The sequence below is a fragment of the Scomber japonicus genome, chromosome 21 (assembly GCF_027409825.1).
Source record: "Scomber japonicus isolate fScoJap1 chromosome 21, fScoJap1.pri, whole genome shotgun sequence".
Classification (NCBI taxonomy): domain Eukaryota; kingdom Metazoa; phylum Chordata; class Actinopteri; order Scombriformes; family Scombridae; genus Scomber; species Scomber japonicus.
This window is the reverse complement of record NC_070598.1, coordinates 11,536,607-11,560,302: the sequence shown is the minus strand read 5'-3', so window position 1 is coordinate 11,560,302 and position 23,696 is coordinate 11,536,607. Positions and strand designations below refer to the sequence as shown.

The following is a 23,696-nucleotide window of genomic DNA, read 5'->3' as shown; positions in this document are numbered from 1 at the left end:
CAATCTGCTACTCTAAAACAAATACTTAATGTAGTATATCTGCATATTTAAACTATTTAAAGAAATACATTTGTTAAAATGATAATATAATGATATTAATTACACAGTTTCTAGTCATAATTTTGTTTTAAAATAAATTCAGCAAGGAGGTCATCAAGATTTCAATTTGGATATAATTTACACCAAAATTAATGAAAATGATGCAAAAATAGAGCAAAAATAATATTAAATCCTGATGCAAAGTTATGAGAAAGTTGTTTGTTTTTTTAAATCAAAGTTTCTGCACTTTAAAACATTGTAGTGTAGTCTCAAATGATTGTAAAATAAATATAGAAAGAGAAATGTTATTTGCACATCAATTTCTTCCCTCCTCTGCTGTTACACCCAAAAATTTTGAAAATAAAAACATCTCCTATTTTTCCCTTTATCAGTCTCAGCGTGATGGTGTTTTCCACAATCAAGTTTTACGGTGTGCCAGCAGGACACCATGTCCACAGGGACTCTGTGGAGAAAGAGGTGAGTACCAGGTGCTGTGAATGCTCTCGTGCTATTACTACCACACTGTCAAGGCTTTCTGTCCCATTTTACCTTGCACACACACCCTCTACTAAGCCCATAAGACAACAGGATGGCACTGCAACAGCTGCATGTTCTGCAGCTTTGTCTATTTACAGCATATTTCATAGTCTTCATGGATTTATTTTTTTCCTCTCCTTTTGTGAAATGGAGATGACTGCTTAGCACAAAACACAGAGGACTCATTTTGTGTATGCAACTTGCAAGCATACAGGCACAAAACTAAAATGGAGAGGGTGAATTCATTTTTTGGGGTGGGGGGTGGGGGTGGGGGTTTGTTGGGTTGCAATGCACTGCACAACATTCTCTTCAAACATAGACTTGGAGCACCCTCTACCCATCAGCAGTCAAAATGCAGGCCCACTCTGGCCCAGAGTCCTCCCATTACTATGTCTGTAATTGTCTGGGAGCCAGGCCTTGCTCCAGCTCTCCAGAATTTTAACAGAAACCATGAGAGGGGAGGCTTCTTTAAAGGCTTCATCAACTGTGACCAACCGCCGTCAGCAGTAACCCATGTTATACAGGCCGCAGTTATGACACCCTCAAAGGGCTGCCCCCGAGGAGGCAGGCGACAGGGAGGGGGGTACAAGGGGAACAGGGCCTCAGAAGTTTCCCACCTTCCCTTGAACCGCAGCCGCACACCCTCGGCAGGAGGTGGACAGGGCCAGCTTTGAAAAATAACACCTTTGTGATCCCCAGTGTTTGGGGATGGATCGTGGTCGCAGATGGCTCCGGATACTTTCTCAGTGGATGGATGGATGGGAAAGACAGAGAGAGATGGAGAGAGAAGGAGAAAGGGAGCAGACTAAGCTCTTTTTCAACCGTTTTGTATCTGAGAACTTTTTTTAATTTGGTTTTCCGACTCTGAGAGGATTGTAATGTCCTAAGTATGCATTTCATGTTTTAAAACTATTATCTCACCTTGGAAAGTACATCATTTATTATTCTGATCTGACGTTGAAATTTCAGCTCAGTAAAGGGACACAGAAAAACTAAAAAAAGAAAGAAAGAATGTAAACCATGCTCAAAATCACTGACAACATATGAAAATACATCAGTGTGTATGCACACTAGGTGCATTACAAACATACTAAACAGTAATCACTTACAATAGTACCTTCTCCATCCATCATGATGAATATGTGCTGCAATTAAGCTACACCAAAAGCCGCCATCATTCTGAACGTTCACACGTGTCCTGCATGTGGTTAGCTAATGGGCATGAGTGGAAAACTAAGGAGCAGACATAGGATTGGGGAGCCAACAGAGTTTGTACAGGGGGGAATAAATTATTATGGGCCCGGCAATGGTGACAGCATTTTTCCCTCAGTCTGGGGGAAGAAAACAGTGCACTGAACTTCTAACCCTGGATTCTGAAATCATTTTTAGCTGCAGTTGACAGTCGGTAACCGGCACATGACAGCAAGCTTGCGGAGGCTGGTGACACTTTCCTGTGGCTCTGCAGGACCCTCGAATAATCCAACACTCTGTAAAGGCGATCGGCTGTTGTTCCCTTTTTTTCATCTTGGCTCTCACTGAGGAATGAAATAGTTTTGATCCCTTTTCTGAATAATTTACATATTTCTCTCTTTATGCGTCCTTGTTTGGTTGCTGGCACCATATAAAGTTGGAATTAATTCAAAGGTAGAAGTCATAAATATGAACATCCTCCTTTAAGGAACTGGATAAGGCAGATAAGCTTTTCCTTTTCAAGTAAAATATTTATTTTAGTAGTAATACGTCATTTTCTAAACTCTTAATTTCACATGGACCCTGCTTTGGAAGGTTTTCTCCTCGTAAATTTAATGTGTTACAGTATTCATATAACAACTCGGCTTACAAAGTCAGCGTGAGTGCCAGTCTGGGAGCTCAGTGCAGAAGACAGTGCCTCGTGAAGGCTTGTGTTGCCTCCAAACAGCTGTGGTGCCTCTTTTGTGTTATTTGGAGGGCCTGTTGCCCCTGCTCTATTCAGGGCTTTCACACCAGTCTCACTCACTTCTCACTCCCTGGGTTCCTCCTCACAGGTCATAAATTAAGCAGAGGGAGGGGAGGCTGAGATCAGAGAAAAAAGATCAGTCAGGACCTTGTTTCAGTTCGTTTTTATCGCATATTCTGTAATATAATGACGCAGGAAGAGTCAAAGTCTCGCAAACAGTGGTAAGAAGTAAACCTGCTGCTCAGAGTGCAATTCTCTGATGTAAAGACAAGCCTGTGGATTTGTGAGTTAAGGCAGAGCATTTTGGGTTTATCCACTTGGGGCCACACTGCTGTTGACACTATATGTTATTTTAATGAGTGTTGTGGCGTAGTGGTTAATGTGGCCACAGCTCATGGCTCAGAGGTGCTGCAAGGCTGTGAATGTGTGTGTGTGTGTATGTGTGTTTGTGCATGAGAGAGACAGAGAGTTGGGAGGGGATAGGGGAGGGAGGGGGGGGGTCACAATATGGTTATGGTGACAAGCACTGGGATAACTGATGCCGCCTCTCCTGTCAAAACAAAGACTAGTTGAAGTGAATGACGCTGGCAGGGACGTACTGGACGCAACTGGAGAAAGCTTTGGTGCGACAGACTTTTATTTTTCCTTTATGTGCTCACATGTACTTCATCCTCATCATCACTATTCAGAATTTTTTTTTCATTTAAATGCATCATGATGGACATATTGTATTCAGTAAGGTCGCAATACCCAACCCAGAAGTGCATACTGTGACAATGACTTAATGACATGAATAGGGGAAATATTGCACAGTTCAGTGGCTTGTATTGCGTGCTATTATCCCTTTGTGATACAGAAAGATCAAAATTATGAAATATCATGCGACACATGTGGGATCTATTCAGCAGTATCACAAAACTCCCATTGAAAAACAGTTAAATGGCTTTGCATGAGGCTGTGTACAGAACCATATGGACGCCTCCACATCTCCTCATTTCATACATGTTTCTTTTGACATCAATAATGCCTCGGTATCCAGTGGCTTTTGGAACGCATCCAAAACAATTATAAAGTTGCCGTGGAAACTGAGGTCCTGTGCCAGAGTGAGGCATACTGTCTCCGCTCAGATAACCGCATGGAAAGTCACAGCAAACAAAGCACATGACAGGGGTGCAGAAATGGGAGAAATAAAAAAAGAGGGAGGGAGGTGAAGGATGGGCAGAGGTGAAGAGACAGAGATGGAATAACAAAAGCGGTGAATGTGGCAAATTTGGACATCCACAAATGATGAAAATCCATCACACACACGTCTACACAATAGATGTGAATTGTATTATGTGTGGGTGTGAATAACAGACCCCTTTGTATTAGGAAACCCTTGTGAAGTGGTCTTTTATGTTGACAATTTTCAAAAGATCACTAGAAAATGTCAGATTTAGTCGAGGAATATGGTTCAGTTAAGGGTTAAGTTTAGGCAAGTAATTGTGTGTGTGTGTGTGTGTGTGTGTTTGTGTTTGCATGAATGAAAATGATCATGGCAAAGTAACACACAGCCTCCACAGTGACACATGCGATTTTATGTGTGGGACATAGTGACTGGAGTAATGTATTGTAACCTTATGCTAACCTAATGAACAAGAGGATGAAAGCGGTGTAATGGAGGCATTTTTACATTCATCTTTAGGCTCCTCATTATGCGCTGAATATGACAACCTCGTTAGGAGTGCACGAAAGATTACCCATGCGAGTAAAGAGCACCACCTTCACGCAAAAGAAAAAAAAACACAACACAAACACATAAAAATTGTAAAACAGGACAGAATGTAGAGAGCAAAGACTGTACAATTTACACACACACACACACACACACACACACACACACACACACACGGTGGGAGTAACTGGGCTCTTGGAGTCAGAAAGACAATCTGACTGGCTTTCAAAGACCCCTGACTGTCCGGACTGTTTATTCAGATGGGAGCGGAGAACGCCACCATTTCAAAGTCATTGCATTACTTTGTTTTGATCTTGCTGATGAAGAACATTAGTTTCAGTGCTCCGTTTGGGCAGTTGGTGTGATAAAACGGGCCCTTGATGCTACAAAACACTTGTGTTATTCTTCACGTTTGAAGTTTAATTAAATTCCTACCTAAATCATATGGGAATGTATACTCATAGTGAAATAATAAACAAATGTTAATGCAGCAGCAAATACCCAACTGATTTTGTATGCAGTGTTTTTTAGGCCATGATAAGCAATTGCTGTAACATGATTCAATTAAAACATGTTTTAGTTGTGTGTGCCTGAAGTGTCAGCAGATCTGTGTGCGAGTCATCGTTTGTTCTCATTAGTGTTTCTTGGAGAAATCAGAAGCGCTTGAGGAAATCAGGTAATTTATATTCATAAATAAGGATATTCGACCCAACAACGTCATGTCATTTGTAATAGAGTAGCAAGTGTGTATTTGTGTGTGTTTCTATTTGTGAACATTTATTGTTTTACAGTGAAAATGCAATTTCTGCATTAGTCTTAGTAATGGCCATGAGACCGAGCATCATTAGCTCAACACTGCTCTCCAGTGGACAGAAAGTATTATGACAAATATTCAAGTGTTTCTATAGAAAAAAGTAGAAGGTTATTATGCTTTTCAGGGGATCATATTTCTGTTGTCTTCCAATGGTTGCTTCTTACATAACACAGATTATATTTTCTTTTTCTTAGTCAGTTTGCAGTCTATACGGCAATCCTTGGACGAGTGCGCCTACAGCCTCCTTATGATAAACCAAGCTCCAAAAAACAGACTTCCCACTATAAATTGACACACTTTGCACCACTTCATCTGCATCTGTTCCCCAAGGAAATAGATAATATCAAAAACACTTTGCTATTTTTTCCTACACTTATTAAGCCTGTTTTAAAATACTTTTATGGGTACAATCTTGATCTGAGTGTATCCAGAGGACTTCTACCTCTATCTTGCTGTTGCTTGTGTATGTAGCTGACTGCTGAGTGAATATTTGTGGTTACAATTCTTAATAATTACTCAACCACTGCAGTGTAGGGGCAGCAGATCTATAGTGTCTACCATAACATACAATTTGCTAGAATATAGCAGTAGATGTAACACAATCACTGCTTGGCATATGATGTTATAACCACACATTTCAACCAGAAGAGTGAAACTGTTGTTTTAGGATTATATCCATTCATTCTGCATGTTGTCCAACCGAGTGTCTATAGAGATATTGCCCACATAGATTGTTATAATTATACAGCAGTTTGTTTTATTTAAAGTTGATATGTTGGTTTTAATACTCTATATGGCCTAATAACGGCACAGGATCATATTTTTATTGTCACAAAACAGACAAATGGCAGTGTTACAGGGATATCTGCAGACCAGGGATAATGAGGCTTAAAAACATCTTTCAAACCTCACATATGTATATGTCTGTCATAAGTATATGAACATGCTTTTCATGTATTTGAACAGATTTTGATGTATTTGACCTCAACAGGCTTGTGAGATACACTTGAGACTACTTACTACACATGTAAACACATTTAGTACTTGTGAATTACATTGAAGCTGACTCAGGGATTCCTACTCTGGTGATCTATGCAGTGGTTCTAAGCAGGTAATGTTCATTGTGTTTCCTTACTTACTTATGTGTACTACATTAATTTAGCAAACACACACTGCATTGATGACAACATGTTTTTTTTCACGTGAATGTCTTATCCATGGTTTTGCATTCTGTGTAGATCTACTCCGGACATGTATTAAGACATATTAAATTACTCTGCTTGTAACAATAATCTGTCTGATATGGGTTTCCACAAAAAGGTATAGTTACCAATGTTAAAATCGCTAAAATGATATCTACTACTTCTCTCTCATTAAAAATTCCACAATTTATGAATATGCAGATATATTTCATTTAAAATGATTTCCTGCTAGACACAAGATGTCTCAAACTTCACTGTTAAGTCTATTCTCAGTGTTTGTACACTGAAGGCTTCAAGTTTCCACATCACACTTGTAAAAGTTGTATACTGGACTGGGATTGGCTCCAAACTAGTTGTGATGTCACAAATCATATTCATACCCGCCCTTTAAAATCTAATTTCCAGTGAGCACAGACAAACTTTCTGCTTTTAGCAGTTGAATGTGAAAACAGCCTTTAAGTGTCAAACTCACATCAATCTGTGATGCCCAACCATCCAATTGTAGGAACAAGAAGAAAAAAACTATTTTTGAGTGAAGGGGGACGAGTTTAGCAACAGCATCTTTAACTAGACTATAGGTCTACAATCATGTTAGTGGCTCTGTCAGGCTTGGGGATAATGCTAATATTGGCACGCTAACAAGCTAATGTTAAGCAGATATAATTACACTCTTAGTTTAGTATATGAGCATGCTAACATTTGCTAATTAGCACTAAACACAAAGTACAGTTAAGGCTGATGGGAATGTCATTCGTTTTGTGGGTAATCAACCAATACTTTGGTCATTAACCGAAGTGTTGAACACACTAAAATGTTGATCTGATGGTGGCACTAGATGCAAAGTAATGGGATTACCATAATGATTACAATTTCCCCTGAGGGGAACATGAATGTATTTACCAAATTTAAATCGCAGACCATCCACTAGTTGTTGAGATATTTCACACAAAACCACTTGCCAACCTCATTAAAGTGTTTGCAGAAAAGTCAGGGAATCACCAAAGTCATTAGAATTCATCCTTAGGGAATAATGAATAAGTACCAAATGTAAAGGCAAAGTATTCAATAGCTGTTGAGATATGTCAGTCTGGATCACAGTGGTGTACCAGCCAGCAGACACATTGAGCGACAGACATTACCAGTCCGAGGATCATGGCACTAGCAGGGCTAGAAAAAAACTAACAAACTGTCACTTCTCATCAGTCTACATCAACCACTCTAATTCTCAAATCACAAACCCCCACTGTTGTATCAGGGGGCAAACCTGTAAGACTTTGCTAACAGTAATAAATTCAACAAAGTTGGTTACTATTTGTAATTAATTTACACTCTTTATGTTGAATTTCAGGCCTACTTGCACTTACAAAATAATAAATGAATGCAGTACATACATCAGAAAATATAATGTCAGAGCTAAAGTTAAAATATATGACCAGACAACACGTCCTCTCTTAGCTTAATCACAGCAACAATGACTCATTATGAACTGGAAGAAAGAAGAGGCTCCTACAGTCAATGTGTGACTTAAAGAATTGATCACTGTCTCACAGTAGAATTAGTATAGATTATCATAGATCAGCAAGACTCACTAGTTTTAATCCACAATCAAGAGCCTCAATATTAGTCCCGTATGAAAGTTGTTTTCCACCACTTCTTTTATATTTAGTTAGATAATCAGCTTTGTGTGCATGTGTGTGAGTGAATGTCTGTGTATCAGGAGATAGGGAACTGTTCTGCAGTCTGGATTTGATGTTATACATTTTTATATATATAAAACAAATAATATCCTTTTAATTGTATTTATTTGTAATGTTACAAATAAATACAATTAAGCCCTACCTGTCTGAAATAAACCATATGATTTAGACATCAGGGGTTATTATAAACACAGATGTTTGTGATGACATCCCATTGTGCTTTGCATACGGGAAACACCTTATTTCAAACAGTGTATCAGCTGCTGGTATGAATGGCGACATCATGAGGATGAAAAATGGAAATCTGCTCATCTATAAATAGCCTAAATATTCCCAATAAAAGATCATGTATTTATCGGAAATTCCAGAGTAAGGGGTATACAGTTAACACACACATTAATAGTGTATACCTTCTATCATGCTGACTGTTTACATTAAATGAGCATTTATTGAGTCTGCTGTTATTTTTTGTTCTAGTAGGACTTTACGGGTTGTGTGACGTTTTCATTTACTCTCCTGTCTTTTCATTGGCTCACGAGATGGGAAGTACGATGACGTCTCCCAATAGGATTACAGATCTATTCCATAGGCTTGGTTCCGGAGTGGCCTGTTATTCTCCAAGTAGCAGGTGAAATATCGGTGAGTATTTCTGAATCTGATGTAACAGTTTCATAGTCTCATAGCTAGTAAAGCCTACAATGTTTGTACTGTAACGGCTTGACGGTAGATCATCGCTTTAAATAACTCGCCTTCTGCTCTGAATTAAAAAACAAAAGTAGGCAGATCAAACCACGGCGTGCGCTTTCATTACTAGCTGAGAAAACATTAATAGACAGTAAACATCACAAATGTATCAGAGCCGAATCAGACACAGAAATCGGCACTACAACAGAGAGATAGTGTGCAGCTTGGGAGGGGTTTAGGCTTGTTGTTAATAAGAGGATTTCCCATGGTGGGAAGTCTTGCCGACTGAAGACCGTGAGTTCCAGATATAACCGATGGTTGTTGTCCACCGTGTATGTCTGCAGCAGCTCCCCCAGGCTGTGATACTCTGATACTCACTTTACTAAAGCCACGGAAAATACAGTAGAAAGGACAGAGGTGCTCCAGACTGTTCTATGAACTGGACAATAGAGCTTAAATTACAATGGAGACGTGGTATTGTTCGCTGTCCAGCTGCCGCGATTCAACTCCCGTTTGTTTATGACTGTCACCTCAACGACCAGAAGATGGCGCTAGCTCTCACTTTCATTCATCAACAGGTCTCCATCCAGTGTTACAAAAATGAATATGTACGCTGTGCCCAGTCCGGGAATACCAGGCTGTCCACCGGGATTAGAATACCTCACTCAGGTAAGTTTTCAAAGCATTTAAATTAATTAAATAAAATAACACCCCTTTTTCAGTCATGGAAGAAGTATTCAGATACTTTATTAGGTAAAAGTACCAATAGAACACTAAAATACTTCATTACATGTAAAAGTCCTTCAAAATCCTAGTGAAGTAAACATACACAAGCATTAGCAGCAAAATGTAGTTAAAGTGTTGATGTAAAATTAGTGGCTTGGTCCTTTTGACTGATATTATCTATGACATCACTGGATTATTAATCTACTGAAGCATCAGTGTTAGAGCAGCATGTTACTGTTGTAGCTGCTGGAGGTGGAGGCTAGTGTGATCTACTCTATGTACAGTTTGCTTGTTTAGTCCAGCCGTTTTCATATTATGGGTCAGGTCCCTCTAAAGGGTCACCAGATGAATCAGAGGGGTCGTTATATGATTAATTAGATGAAAGAAGAAAAAACAAAGTTGATACACAAATCTGGTTTCAGTTTTTGGACTTTTTTTCTAATTCTTGATTGGGCTGGAGCCAATCCCAGCTGTCATTGAACGAGAGGCAGGGTACACCCTGAACAGGTCGCCAGTCCATCTCAGGGCTCACAAACAACCATTCACACTCACATTCACACCTACGGGCAATTTAGTCTCCAATTACCTAAACTGCATGTTTTTGGTCTGTGGAAGGAAGCTGGAGTATCTGGAGAGAACCCATGCAGGCACAGGGAGAACATGCAAACTCCACACAGAAGGGCCCCAGATGGCCGGTGGGTTCAAACCCAGAACCATAATTCTGTGAGGCGACAGTGCTAACTACTGCACCACCATGCAGCCCACTTTACAATGTGTTGTATTTTAAAAGCTCGTTATAGTAGCTATTGTGTTAAATCTTCATCTGAAAACTAACTAAAGATGTCAAATAAATGTAGTGGAGTAGAATGTACAATATATCCCTCTGAAATAGGTATAAAGTAGCATAAAATGGAAATAAACTAATTAAGTAGAAGTGCTTTCAAATGGTACTTAAGTACAGTACTTGAGTAAATGTATTTAGTTACTTTATTCCACTGCACATATTTTGTGTAAGTAATAGCTGCTACTGTCATTTGTCTGGTGACCTACAGCCTACATAATATATTGTGTTACCTTACGTTAGTTAAGAGATGCAGTTCTCTAAATATTTAGCATATGCTTAAGATACTAATATCATCAAGTATAACATGAAAAAGTGGCTATATTATCAAAATACACCCCTGGCTGTCATAATGTGGGCAGCCACTTCCTTTTGAAAACATATTTTACACACTATGTGTGAAAATAAATATATTACAGTGCATGGATGCTACAAAGGATAGGCTTACTGTGACTTTTGGACAAAAGCACAAGTATAAATAATAAAATTATGATGGCTGAATTCCATTTAGCTGCTTCAGTTTCAAAGTGTTGGTATTGTGCATGATATCACACTGTCATAGTGCCATGGCTTATTGGGCACTTGAATATAATGGAGCTAGCGTTAATGTTATTTGCTACACTTTGGCTTTTTCTACTATGAAAAGTCAAAATGTCTGCTGTGAAAAGTGTCTATTGGTAAGGAAGCTGCTGATTAGTTGATGGTGCTGTTGTCAATCTTCCAGCTTTCACTTCTGCAGAATGAGGTCTCGGAAACTGTACTGCGCACAGATTTCTCTGTTGGTGCATGTCGAGTATACTTATTAATGGTGCTGTGTTACTACAGTTCAATGCAAAAGTTATAGGCATTAAAAGTAAAGTGAAGATGTGTTTTATTTATCAATTAACTTCCTACAAACTTTAGTAAACAGAAGAAATCTAAATCAAGTCAATATTTGGTGTGAGCACTCTTTGCCTTTAAAACAGCACCAGTTCTCCTCGATACACTCTTAGCACACAGTTTATCGAGGAACACGGTAGGTAGATTGTTCCAAGCATCTTGGAGAAGTCACCACAGTTCTTCTGTGGGTTTAGGCTGCCTCAGTTATTTCTGTCTCTTCATGTAATCCCAAACTGACTTCATGATGTTGATATCAAGACTCTGTGGGGGCCAAACCATCTGCTGCAGGACTCCTTCTTCTTCTTTTCGCTAAAGATAGTTCTTTATGACTCTGGCTGTGTGTTTGGGGTTGGTGTGATGCGGCAGAATAAATTTGGGCCCGATCAGACGCCTCCCTGATGGTGTTGCATAATGGATAAGAATCTAAACATCTCAAGTGCCTAAAACTTTTACACAGTACTGTATTTACACCAAAATAGAAAATACAGGTTCACTGCCTCTACTGCATGTGTATACTACTCTATTTTAAGCCAGCTCAGCGGCCCACACCAGAACGTGGTTTTAGTGGCCAGCTACACAATGTGAGCCTGTTTATCCCAACAGTTTTTTTAACACACCCACTCTCACTCACTGAGCTGCGGAATTTGTGAGGAAAAAGGAATGCAAAATTAAAAATCTCCTATCTGGTTTTGTTTTTTAGGTGGATCAACTACTCATCAAACAGAAAGTTGAACTTGTTGAAGGTATAGTACAGTATGCAAACACGCCAACAACTTTGCTGCTAGTTCAGTTCAGCAAATAACAGCTTGTTATGTACTGTTCATCCAAACAGCTCTTGTTGGTTTCGAAAGCAACAACAAGTATGAAGTACGTAACGTCATGGGTCAGAATGTGTTCTACGCGGTAGAAGAGAATGACTGTCTGAGTCGGCAGTGTTGCGGTCCCATGCGTTCCTTCACCATCCACGTCCTCGACAATTTTGGACAAGAGGTCATTACCGTCACCAGGCCCCTTAAGTGCATGTCCTGCTTCTTCCCTTGTTGTCTACAAGAGGTTAGTGAATTCTCAGAGACACTTTTTGTCAGAAAATTACAGTCTTTAAAGGTTGTTTTTGTCCACCACAACATACTGTTTACACTCCACGTCTTCTAGTTTTACGTGACCCTTTAAAACATTTTATTATGATGATATGTCTACAAATCATGGCCTGTTCTCCCACAATCCCTCACTCAGCTGGAAGTGCAGTCTCCCCCAGGTAACACAGTGGGGTACATTATACAACAGTGGCACCCGTTCTCGCCTAAATTCATCATTGCTAACGAACACAATGAGCCTGTACTGAAGATCCATGGGCCCTTCTGTGGATGGAGCTGCCTTCCAGATGTTGACTTTGAGGTGAGTTTATGATCTAAACACAGAAATCCATTAAACTTGTGAAAACATTATCCGACACGGTAACATTCTCACCCTTTGGACATTTTTTGTAAGGGATCTTCCTCATGCTCGAAAGCAGGGAATATGTTTTCAATCAGAACAGGCTATATCAAGGATGAAACCATCACACAGGGCATGCTCGTGTATGGTACAGTGTGTCCATTGTTCCATGGCTCAATTGATTTTATTAGATTGAGCTGTGAAGGGGATTTGGGTCAGTGATGTAGACCTTTTACCAGGCCCAAAGGAGGGGTAACTGAAGCATGATATTACCATCCCAGTTCCTCCCCTGCTGGCTTTGAAGTAATTACTGGGGATCCAAAATTGAAGTTAGTGTGGCAGAGGGGAAAAAGGATGGAATTAGATGGCATCATGAGTTCTTCCATGATCTCCGTCCAATAAAATCAAACAAGTCTAGGGATTGATCTGTGTTCTAATGCAACACATGTCAGCAATTTCTCTCCTCTTTGACTCTTTTTTCCAGATTTTGACAATGGATGAAGTCAGTAAGATTGGGAAAATCAGTAAGCAGTGGACAGGACTTCTACGGGAAGCATTCACAGACTCAGACAACTTTGGCATCCAGTTTCCCATGGATCTGGATGTTAGAATGAAGGCTGTTATGATTGGTGCATGTTTTCTCATTGTAAGTGCAATATTTTATGTATCACCACTTGTTGAAAGTTAAAGTAACACTGTTTGTACATTCTGTGGCCAGAATGCCGCTATTACAGAGGCAGTATCCTTATATGACCCGACTTTCAGTAACTGGGAGTCGTAAATTTCATGTACCTACCATTAAATGTACCACATTTTGTGAATAATGTGACCTGAAACCACCCCAATCATGACAAATAAAAAACAGTCTGTCAGAGCTGCAGTAACACAATTCACCATTGCTAAAATAGTAAAATGACTGTGCAGTTTTCACTGTCCATTTGGCAAAGGCAAACATCGGCTGACTTAAAAAAAAAAAAAAATGCAATTAGGCATGAGATCAATGTCAATTCTATGTTGTTGTTTTTTTCTTTTCTATTAGCGCTTATGTTTTGTTTTTTTCTCCCCCTTGACAGGATTTCATGTTCTTTGAGACCACTAACTAGGAGCCAAACAGGATTCCCATGTAAGCATACAACATTCCTGGAAGAACAAGGCCATAACACCACGGTGATCAGTCCCAAATGCCCTAATATAAGAACAACCTTCAAATGGATAGTTAAACGAAAGTACCAGAAGGTACCTAAATGTTATAATTTTGCATGAACAATGAAATAGAAGGTTTGTTTTTAGTCTTAGCTGCTCAGGTTGGTTGTTAGAACACGTCACTGAATACAGATCTGGTCAGGGCTGTGAGAACACAGTGCAGTGTTTTTAGACAAGCTCTTCTTTTGTGTTTACATTTCTGTCCTGGAGTCTATCCGGGCCCAGAAGCCTCAGATACTCCTAAAAGGAACTTGAATAGAAGGATCACTTTGATGTGTAAGTAGATTAAAAGGGAACACCTTTACAAGCAAACACTGAAAGACGGGTGTCATTATGATTTGAAAGTGTTAATGAGAAAATGGCACTTGTGTCATTTGGTGATATTGATAAAGATGTTAATTTACCTTGAACACTATGCTTGTAGCTGTATTGTGTGATAACTGAAGGACTTGTTTAATGTAGTAATTTATAGTTCAGATATTTAAAGCCTCTATTTATTGATTTATATTTTGGTATGTTAACAATATGTCAATATAGAGCTATGTATGTTTGGGCACTGCTTTGTGCGTGTGTTTGTGTGTCTGTGTGCTATGAGTGTACTTGTGTTTTTTAAAAATGAAACTAACATAGGATACAAACTAATGGTTTTGATGCCATAATAATTATGCACTGTTAGCTCTGTAGAAAGGTTGTTTTTTTGGAAGTGGACACGGTTAAACCTTCTACTGTCCCATTCTTGTCCACAAGAGGGAGCTAGCTTTTCATTTAAGAGTAACCCAACACAGCCCAAATATACAAACTCAATACCCGCTTATGCCATAAGTTTTTATTAAAATATTACTGTCAGATGACATTGTATATTTTTGGACAAACTCAGGTTGAAATGCATGTTATTGTAATATAGTGTTGGCAACTGCTGCCCCAGGAATGACACCTGCAACTTATACTATGAATATAAAAGTTGATCAATATTTTGGAAGAAGTTTTGTACGTTATGACGTTTTCTTTCAAATACCTTTATGTTGCATACATGGATCTTTTTCACTGTTACATTACACGTGGTATTATGGTTTCACATGTTGAAAATACACAAGTTAGGTGAAACATTAATTCCGTATCAAATCTCCTTTGATACGGATGTGCACCATGCTTCAATGTGGAATTCAATATGATTTAATGAGTGTGGCAATCAGTCCTATCATGGATGATACACTTTAAAGTAAAAGTATTGTAGCACAGACATAATCCATGTGCTACATCAACATTAGGGCCATTAAGAGCTTGCTTGTAACACCATGAGAACAATGTTTTTTCCTATCTATACTATGTGGTATGTGGTTAAGGTACAGAAGATGTTAAAGTGAAAAAAACAAACAAAAATTCATCTCAAGTCTTTTTTTTCAACACATATTAAAGTCTCATGTTTATTTTTTATGGAAAATGTTACAAATTACAAACTTTTTTTTCAGTGAAATCACAATTTATTTCTTGTTTTACTCTTGTTTGTAGATTTAGTCTACCATAAGTGGATTATCTTAATTTGCTTTTAAGCCTGAAGATATGATCAAGGACTTAAGATGGATAATTTTTTGCAGTCTATTCTGTTTTCATGGCTTAAATCATTGTTAAAGTACTCAATGAATCTAACTTGGGTTCTTTCTGTTAAGATTTGGTGGATCATTTGGCATGTGCTGTTGGTATAGTTAGTTGAATAGTATAAGATGCTGGTGCTACATCCTCTGAAGGCTCTTTGATTGTATTTAAAAGCCAAAAAGTTACATTGGAATGTGGCACAAAGGGAGTTTAGCCATTCCCACACAGTCCTATATTTAAAACACAGTTAAAATACTTATTCTTCTACTTTTGCACTACTACTGTGAACTAATAAACCATTTAATCATCCAATGAATGCAAACAGACTCTGTGAGCTGAGCTTCAGTTGTGCAAATAGTCCATGGAATCACTTCAATAAAAAAGTAATATTGTGCTGTGTGTGTTTCTTCTGACTTTTGTTCATCCAATCACCAAAATCCATCTGGCATTAAAACCACTAACATTGACTGTTAGGGACCTTCTGGGATATAGTCCTTGTGGTCCCTGTTTGTAACTTTGAGTTTAACAATAGTGAGAACTTGTAAATGGACATGTAAAATCCTTGCTTGTTAATATGTTGAGTGCCTACCACCTTCCCAATTTTTGAATAATTTTGCAATTTTCTTAAACTGTCCTCCTTAAATCTGGATGTTTTTTATGTGGTGCAAAAATCTGGCTTGTGGAGTAACTGACCGGACCGATTACGTCATGTCCAGATGTCCTTGTTAAGGGAAACATGAAAAGGGAAATGAGACCTTTTTTATCTTTTTTCAAGTAGCCATTAACTTGAAGGTGTTAACTTTGGGTGAAACCAAAAAAATCTATTTTAAAGCTGCCTTTTTAAACCTTTTTTAGTCACACATCAATGAAAACTAAAGAACAAGGCTCTAACAGAGGGGTTATGCTTCCATCAATGCTGTTTCTGTTGCAGTGAGTTAAATGCTTATACAATATTTTTGTGAAACAATAGTACACCATATATGTCTCCGTTGTGATGTTTGATTGATGATGATGATATTCACTTACCTGAAATTATCCCCCTACATTTAAAAACATTACAAGAACACTAAATATTTGCGGACACTTCGATGTGCTGCGCTATCTTACACTAAACTTGATTTTAGCCATCTGGGTGATTGTGATACTTTTTACACATTGCTTGGCATGCTTTTCTGAGTTCATGGAATAAATGATGCAACACTGCTTTGAGGGCCTTGCTTAATTAGGTTGTGGTTGGAAAGCAGCGTGAACTGTGGAGGAGTGTTCATGGAAGTTCAGAGAGTACGTGGGTAGGGGTGAAGTTTTATCCAATTTTCTTGTGATCATGAGGTTTTTTTTTTTTCCTCTGTCAGTCTTTAAATTTGTCAGTTGGTCCCCCACTTTGGTACACACTGAAATATGGATTACAACATAATCCTGGTGCATGGAAGATGAATCCTAATGACTTCAATGACTAACTTGACTTTTACTTAAGCACCTCCTGGTAACATGCTAAAACTGAGATGATAAACATGGTAAACGTTATACTTGCTTAAAATCAATTAGTTTTAGCATTGTTACTATGAGCATGTTAGCACATTGACATTAGCATTTAATGTACAGCCTTACAGAGACACTAGCATGGCTGTAGACTAACCAAACTAACAATTTCTCATTTCACAATAAATCTAAGTTTTGCCCTCAAGATTGCAATATTTTGCAGTCATGAGAACATAGGAGTTTTTCTCTGAGACACCAAATGAGTTTAAACGGTGAGCACTGTGCAGCTTTGGCAGAGATATGCTCTTTGAGTGATTTCAGAAAATGTTTAGAAATGTTTAATCTGGGTCCAGGTCTACAAGCATCAAAATGCAAATAAAGATAGAAAATGATACCTGATTTCCATTCAAGTAACTGCAGAAACTCACAAAAAATTGCAAAAATAACCATAAATGGCCAATCTTTCAATGTTAATAAAACAAATTTGCAGTTTTGTGCTGCCTGCAACACATAAAAGCTACATTTTATCTGTATCTTGGCTACCATTTATATGGTTTCTGCAATCTGACATTTTAATCAAATTAACTATTAACTTGGTCCAAGAGTCAGTACAGAAACAGCTGTGGTCAGTGATTAATGTTCAACTCCTATACGGTTTCATCCAAATGCCTGTGGAGACTTCCTTAGAAATCTCCCTCCTTTGGGGTATTCTGTATGAGAACACACATTATCTGCAACATACCACCAGTCTACTTCCTTAGAATTAAGCACATTCAAATTGAAACACAGCCCAGTTGGTTACACAAGTGAGTTTGAAGTATAGGAGTCAGAAGATATACAAGCAATAACTTTAACAGGGCTTGGTCCTGTGACTAAAGCAGATATGCCAGCTAAGAATCATAGTGTGTTTATATCACTGACACTTTAAATTTAAGAGCAATGGACCTCACGTTTTATGTTTCACTCAACAGCTTGGTTAAGTACAACACACATTTTGAATATTGTAGGAAGACCTTAAAATGACATTTTGAAGAAAGATTGGGAACGTTTCCTGTAAGTATGCACTGTTAGGGTTATAATAACAAATTTGTCAAACCAATGTCTCAATGGAAACTATGTTTAAACTCTCTTTCTCACCAAAATGGAACAGAACATAGACTGCTCTGATTAGTTTTGGACCTTGCATGCATTGACAATGCAACAAATGTGCCATTTTCTCACCACTGGGGTGGCTTCCTGCAGACAGCATAGAGTAACTGGAATTTGAGGTATCCGTGTTTTAAACCCACTGTGATAAACAAATGGCTGAAGCAACATCTGTTCAAACGAAGCCTTGGCAAACACCATATTCACACAAGACAGAGGGAAAGAAAGCAGATGTAAAATATAAAATGGGGGATGGTTATTTACTCTTACACTGGTATTCCTGAGTGAGAAACAGAACATCTTTAAAACACAACCCTATCTCCTAAAACTAATGTTAATAATGTAAAAACTACTGATTTCCATTAGTGAATACATTTTGTAGGAAATGCCTGGATTATGTTTTTATCAAGATATTTAAGACATCATATTGAACATATCTGCAAATTGTTTACTGCCAACATATTTTATTTGTTCTCCCCTACTTACTTCTGTTGGTTAAGGCACTTTGTTAAACAGTTGTAATATTTAACAGAGATCAGACCAGTACCCAACCTTTACTGAGTCTTTAAGAAGTGTAACCCCAGGGCCTGGATCACAATCTACAGTCTTAAAGTCTTGAGCTTGGTACATCTAACCACCCACCTAGAACGTCACCCTATGAATTCTGGGCAATATAAAGATGTCATCCTTGCTGTACTGGGTGGGCGGCACTAAATGTAATCCAAGTAATGACTATGTTTCCTCCAAGCTCATTTTGGCAAGGCAAATTAGTGGGATATAACCGTATCTTTGAGTAGACAGAGTGGCACTGGATGGACAGTAGTAATACATGGCTGGATCCTCTTCTCTTCAACCTACTTCTGGTACATTTTTGCATCTTTGTGGTTTTAAAATGGCCCCCTAATGATGACATTTAAATGAAAGGCCAGCGAAAGGGCTCATCATGTGTAATTTTCAAGAGCACTGCCCAAAAACCCCAATCTATCCCCAGTGTAGAAATTCAAATATATAGCACAGGTTCAGCTGAACATTCATTCAGCTTTTAAAATATTTTGCTGCTTAAGTCTTTACGGTAAGCACAGGCTTGCAATCTGAAATAATAAATAAAAGACAGCCCATGAATAAAGTGAATTAATCGATGTCTACACTCTATCCGGTTTTGTGGCAGGACCCTGGGGTCACACTAAAAGTGGACTTGCTCTACACATTGAGGGTTCATTTGCCAACTTTGCACTACTACAAAGGAAATGTCATCTCCCAAACAGCAACTTTTTCAGATATTTACACATTAGAGATTATGAATATGTCATAGGATAAAAGATAAACAACAAAAATCAACTGTTAAAACATCATATCAATAGAATTTCGTCCCCTACTTTTATGATACCCAACTATCAATAAATATCTTCTGAAAGTTATATGGCCAGCTGGGAAAAGGAAACAGGTATTCAAATACCTGATGACATATGGGATGAAAGTCTCCAACACATACACAAATGCTCAAATCATGCCAGACACTGTGTTATAAAATGTAAAATATTACATAGACTCCATTACTCCAAGGTGAAAATACACAGCATATATCCAAAAGTATCACCCACGTATGATAAATGTCATTCCTCAGAGGCAACACTTACATCTTTTTGGACTGATCTCTTCAACACATCTCTAAAATGATGAATACTTCATTGGACCCAGAACCTTTATTAAATATTTTTGGTATATCTGAAGCATGAAGAAGACTAATCACAGCCCAACAATAATTCCTCTTTTACTGCCTAATCACAGAGAAAAATCTACTTCTTAAAGAAACAGTCCCTGCCTCCAAATGGTGGCTAGCTGTACACTCCATTTGGAAAGGGTAAGCAAAACTGATATCAAATGGCCAATCTGTCATTGTTAAAAATTAACAGGGCAAAAAGTAAATTTGCAGTTTTGTGCTGCCTTACTCTTCACATCTGTTACACATAAAGCTATGTGTATGTATGGCTGCATTTATCTTCTTTTCTGTATCTTGACCACCATTTATTTAGTTTCTGTAGTGTAGACTGACATTGATTGCTGTGTTATACAGCAGCGTAATTAACTTAACTGTGAACTTGGTCCAACTATGACTCAGCAAAGAAACAGCTGTGGTCAGCGAAGATTAATGTTGAACTCCACAGTGTTTTCTCCCAATTCCTTTTGAATGGACTACGGAGACTTTCTTAGAAATCACCCTCTCTTGGGGTAATCTGTTCTCTGTATGAGAACATACATTGTGTGCCAGTCTACTTCCTCATAATTAAGCACTTTAAAACTTTAATGCAGCCCATAAACTGTGTAATAATTATGTGTTACACATCTTAAAAAATGACAAAAATTAAAATTGGTGGAAGGTTAATAAAGCCTACATCTTAAAGGGTAACCTCGGGCAGTATAATACAATTTGGCAACCCTGCATATCACATTTTGCATATATAAATTCCTAAGCTGTAGTCTCTACTTATGCACTGTTTTCTACTTTATTTAATGAGAAAACGAATGAGAAAAGTGCAGAAGACATAAAAACAGGAGAGGTTTAGGGAAGACTACAAGTAAAGACTGACTTATTTGAGTTTTGTTCATTTTTGATGCTGAAAATACAATACTATAACTTTTATGTAATCTGTTTTATCTGTAGCTCAATAATTCAATAAAACATATTTGAAAATAAAGATTTTCTTGCTGTGCTTGTTAAAAGTTCTTGGAAAGGTCTTGGAGTAAATGCACTTCTGAAAAAAATCCTTAACTTGCCCCCCTTCTTAGCAGCCCCTTAACCAGACCCTGAGTCATTTGTTGCCCTGTGGCCTCATAAGTGGGATCAACGTAGACAGAACTGGGCCAGGGATGACGTAGAGATGATTTCTCAGGAGGAAGTTCTGAGTGAAGGAAAGCAGAGCTGCCCTTTCCATTGATCTGGGCTAGTAATTACATTTCTTGTGGAGTGATCACAGCATCTGGGATAAAAATAAGACCCATTCTTTTACAAACATGGGGCAATTGTGGGTTCCCAAGTAAGGTTTAGGGGACCAAGTGTCTAGGGTATGCGACTCACCAGTGCAATTGGAAAGCCATTAGTTTGTACTGTCAAAAGAGGGTTACTTCAAAAATAGCCAAAAATCAAGGTGTGTCCTAACCACTGACAGTTACGTGATTTTGGCTTAGATACTGCCTAAAGGAAGTCATCAGTCAATGAGTAGAGAAAAAATCCAGCTTTACTTTCCCTTGTGTTGCTTAGCTTATTGAGCTTTCTTCTGCCTTAAAAGGGATTTTTAACTTTATGTTTAATACTGGACATCTCTTTAACAGCCTCCCGAGCGAATCATCTGTTTCTTCTTTCAGCTTGATTGAATTTAAATAGTGCCTGTAAACCCATTGTCTCCCCTACCACAAAAAAGAGGATGATCTGCTGTCATCAGGAAACTGCAGCACTGTTTAGTCTTTCACTAATGCAGGGACAATGGAGACCGGAGGTGTGCATGTTTTATTTGGCAGTGGAATAGGCCAAAATTAAAAAGCAGGCTCAAGAAGACACCACCTGTGCAGCAGTAAGGTTCCCAACAGTCTGTGCTCTGTTCCTAGGTTGATAAAAAAGCTGTATTTAGCTGTGCGTCTACTGTATGTGTGCTGCAGTCCAAAGTCTTCTAGCATCTTCCCATACTCAAACACATAGACTAGGGATAATTACTTGCAGGTGTGCCTTGTTGTTATGGTGAGCTCCAGGATTTCTACTCCATCCTTACCCCACTTACCACAGCAGTCTCCCAGCTCCTGTATTCCACATCTGCCATTTTTTGTGTAATTAAATGTAATTTTCACACCCACACCTCATGTATCCCAAGTTTAAACTTGCCAGGAGCGCCACTGCCACCACCATGTTCACTTAAAATGTGTTCCACTTCTGCAAGTATTGCCTCAGACAGCTTAAAAACACATGGATGGTCTCATGAAAGCTCTACAGTATCTCACAACTTCCAGTGTAAACTCTGCTGGGATATTAAATCATTCATATAACTTCTGCACATTTTATCAAGGGATAATCAAATCCAGAGTACATTTCACGGGCTTTCCAAATATTTGGTGGGTGTTCAGACTTCAGCCAGTGAACTGAAGCAAAAGAGCATATTCACTATCATATGCTGCCAAGATGCAGCATGAGGTTCTGTACCACAATCAATGATATTTTCCAGCTGAAGAGAGTTCCCTCACTAACCTACAAAGTAAATGTCCCTGTGGAGTTTTGGTCACTAAGCAATTTAGTTAGATATTCATTAAGGCTCATTTTGATTGCAACAAATAAGATTGATACCTCTGCTCATATTTGTTTTAACAAGGCTTGTGTTTTTCCAATTTAAACAGTAGATATGATTATACTTTTTGTTTTAATGTTTCTACTGGACAAACAGTAAGATTCAGTGAGATTAGGCTAAGATTCAAAGTCATTTTGTCATGACTCACTAATTTCCATGAATATGCCTGCCCAGTGCTCACTTTAATGTCACTTTCATGCTGAATTACAGTAAAAAGAACAGTTCATGTCCAAGTCAAGTACTCTATATGTGTTGGGTTTTCTGGCTCCACATTTTCTAGGTTTATCAGAGCTCTAGTGGAAAGAAGTAATTTATATCTCATTACAAAAAAAGAAAAAAAGGTTTGGAACCTACTCTCTCTACATTCAGAGACGGAGCTCGCTGAGGTCATTAAGTAAAACAATCTGCACACTGGCAGTCATCGCGACTGCCATGCAAACTGTTTGCCAGACAGGAATGGTTTGTGCCGGGGGGGCAAGTCTGTTACTCCTAATAAGGAATAAAAGACACAAATGAGACAAAACACTGAATTCAAGGTTAGCTGAGACACTGGGAGACACACAATCCGATGGTAAATTAAACTGAACTTAATGGCCGCTTTCTGTTTTCCTCTTCAATTTTCCCTTGTGTGTCCACACTGCTGCTGGGAAGCATGACCAGCTCGAACATCTGCAGCCTCAGATGACATATACTGTCATTGCCTAGTTGAGGTAAGGGGGTTATGAGCTGTATGGAGCAATGGTGGACAGTAGAGCTGAAGTGATTAGTTGATAGAGAGAACATTAATGAGGAACAATTTTAAGAATTGATTTATTGATCATTTAAGATATTTTCAAAGCAAAAACACCTAAAATGATCTGGTTTCAGCTTCTCTGCTTGGGCAGAACTTTTTGGCTTTTTCTAATGCATTATAGACCAACAATTAACTGATCAATCAAAGAATAAACAGATTAAAATAATCATTAGTTGCATCCCTTGAACAACATAACTGAGTTTGTGTATTTTTTACATGAGTATTTCCACTTTATGTTATACTTTTGCTCTACTTCAATTCACAGGGACATATATCTCTAAATGTATCTGAAACATACATTACTTTGTAGATTTTTTTAAAAACACAAAAGATGATGACAGTATAAAGAATGAGTATTTTTGGTACTTAAATTACGTTTTGTTTTTAATATGTTTAAATGCAGAGTCTTAACTGAGTATGTTACATTGCAGATGTATACATAAAATTGGGTAAAGGATCTGAATACTTCTTTAGATACATTTTTATGCTGGTTAAAAGCAGGGAAAAGTTATCTGTGTTAGATAATATGGTTTGAATCTGGTCTAATGTGGTTTGAAAAAAGAGAGAAACGATTAATTAAAAAAAAAAAAAAGAAAATCACTATAATGTAAGTAGTGAATAAAGGCTTATATTGTACGAGTTTGCAGT

At 38.2% G+C, this 23,696-nt stretch overlaps 1 protein-coding gene across 1 annotated transcript; it reads left to right on the top strand.

The window, feature by feature from the left end:
• The first annotated feature begins 8,554 nt into the window (after positions 1-8,554).
• On the top strand, positions 8,555-15,043 carry si:ch73-206p6.1 (phospholipid scramblase 1). The gene is made up of 7 exons (XM_053342317.1): positions 8,555-8,578; positions 9,202-9,292; positions 11,770-11,812; positions 11,902-12,122; positions 12,303-12,464; positions 12,988-13,149; positions 13,577-15,043. Exons 2-7 carry the CDS (start codon positions 9,224-9,226, stop codon positions 13,604-13,606), a joined length of 687 nt encoding a protein of 228 aa, XP_053198292.1. The 5' UTR covers positions 8,555-8,578; positions 9,202-9,223; the 3' UTR covers positions 13,607-15,043.
• Positions 15,044-23,696: the final 8,653 nt, after the last annotated feature.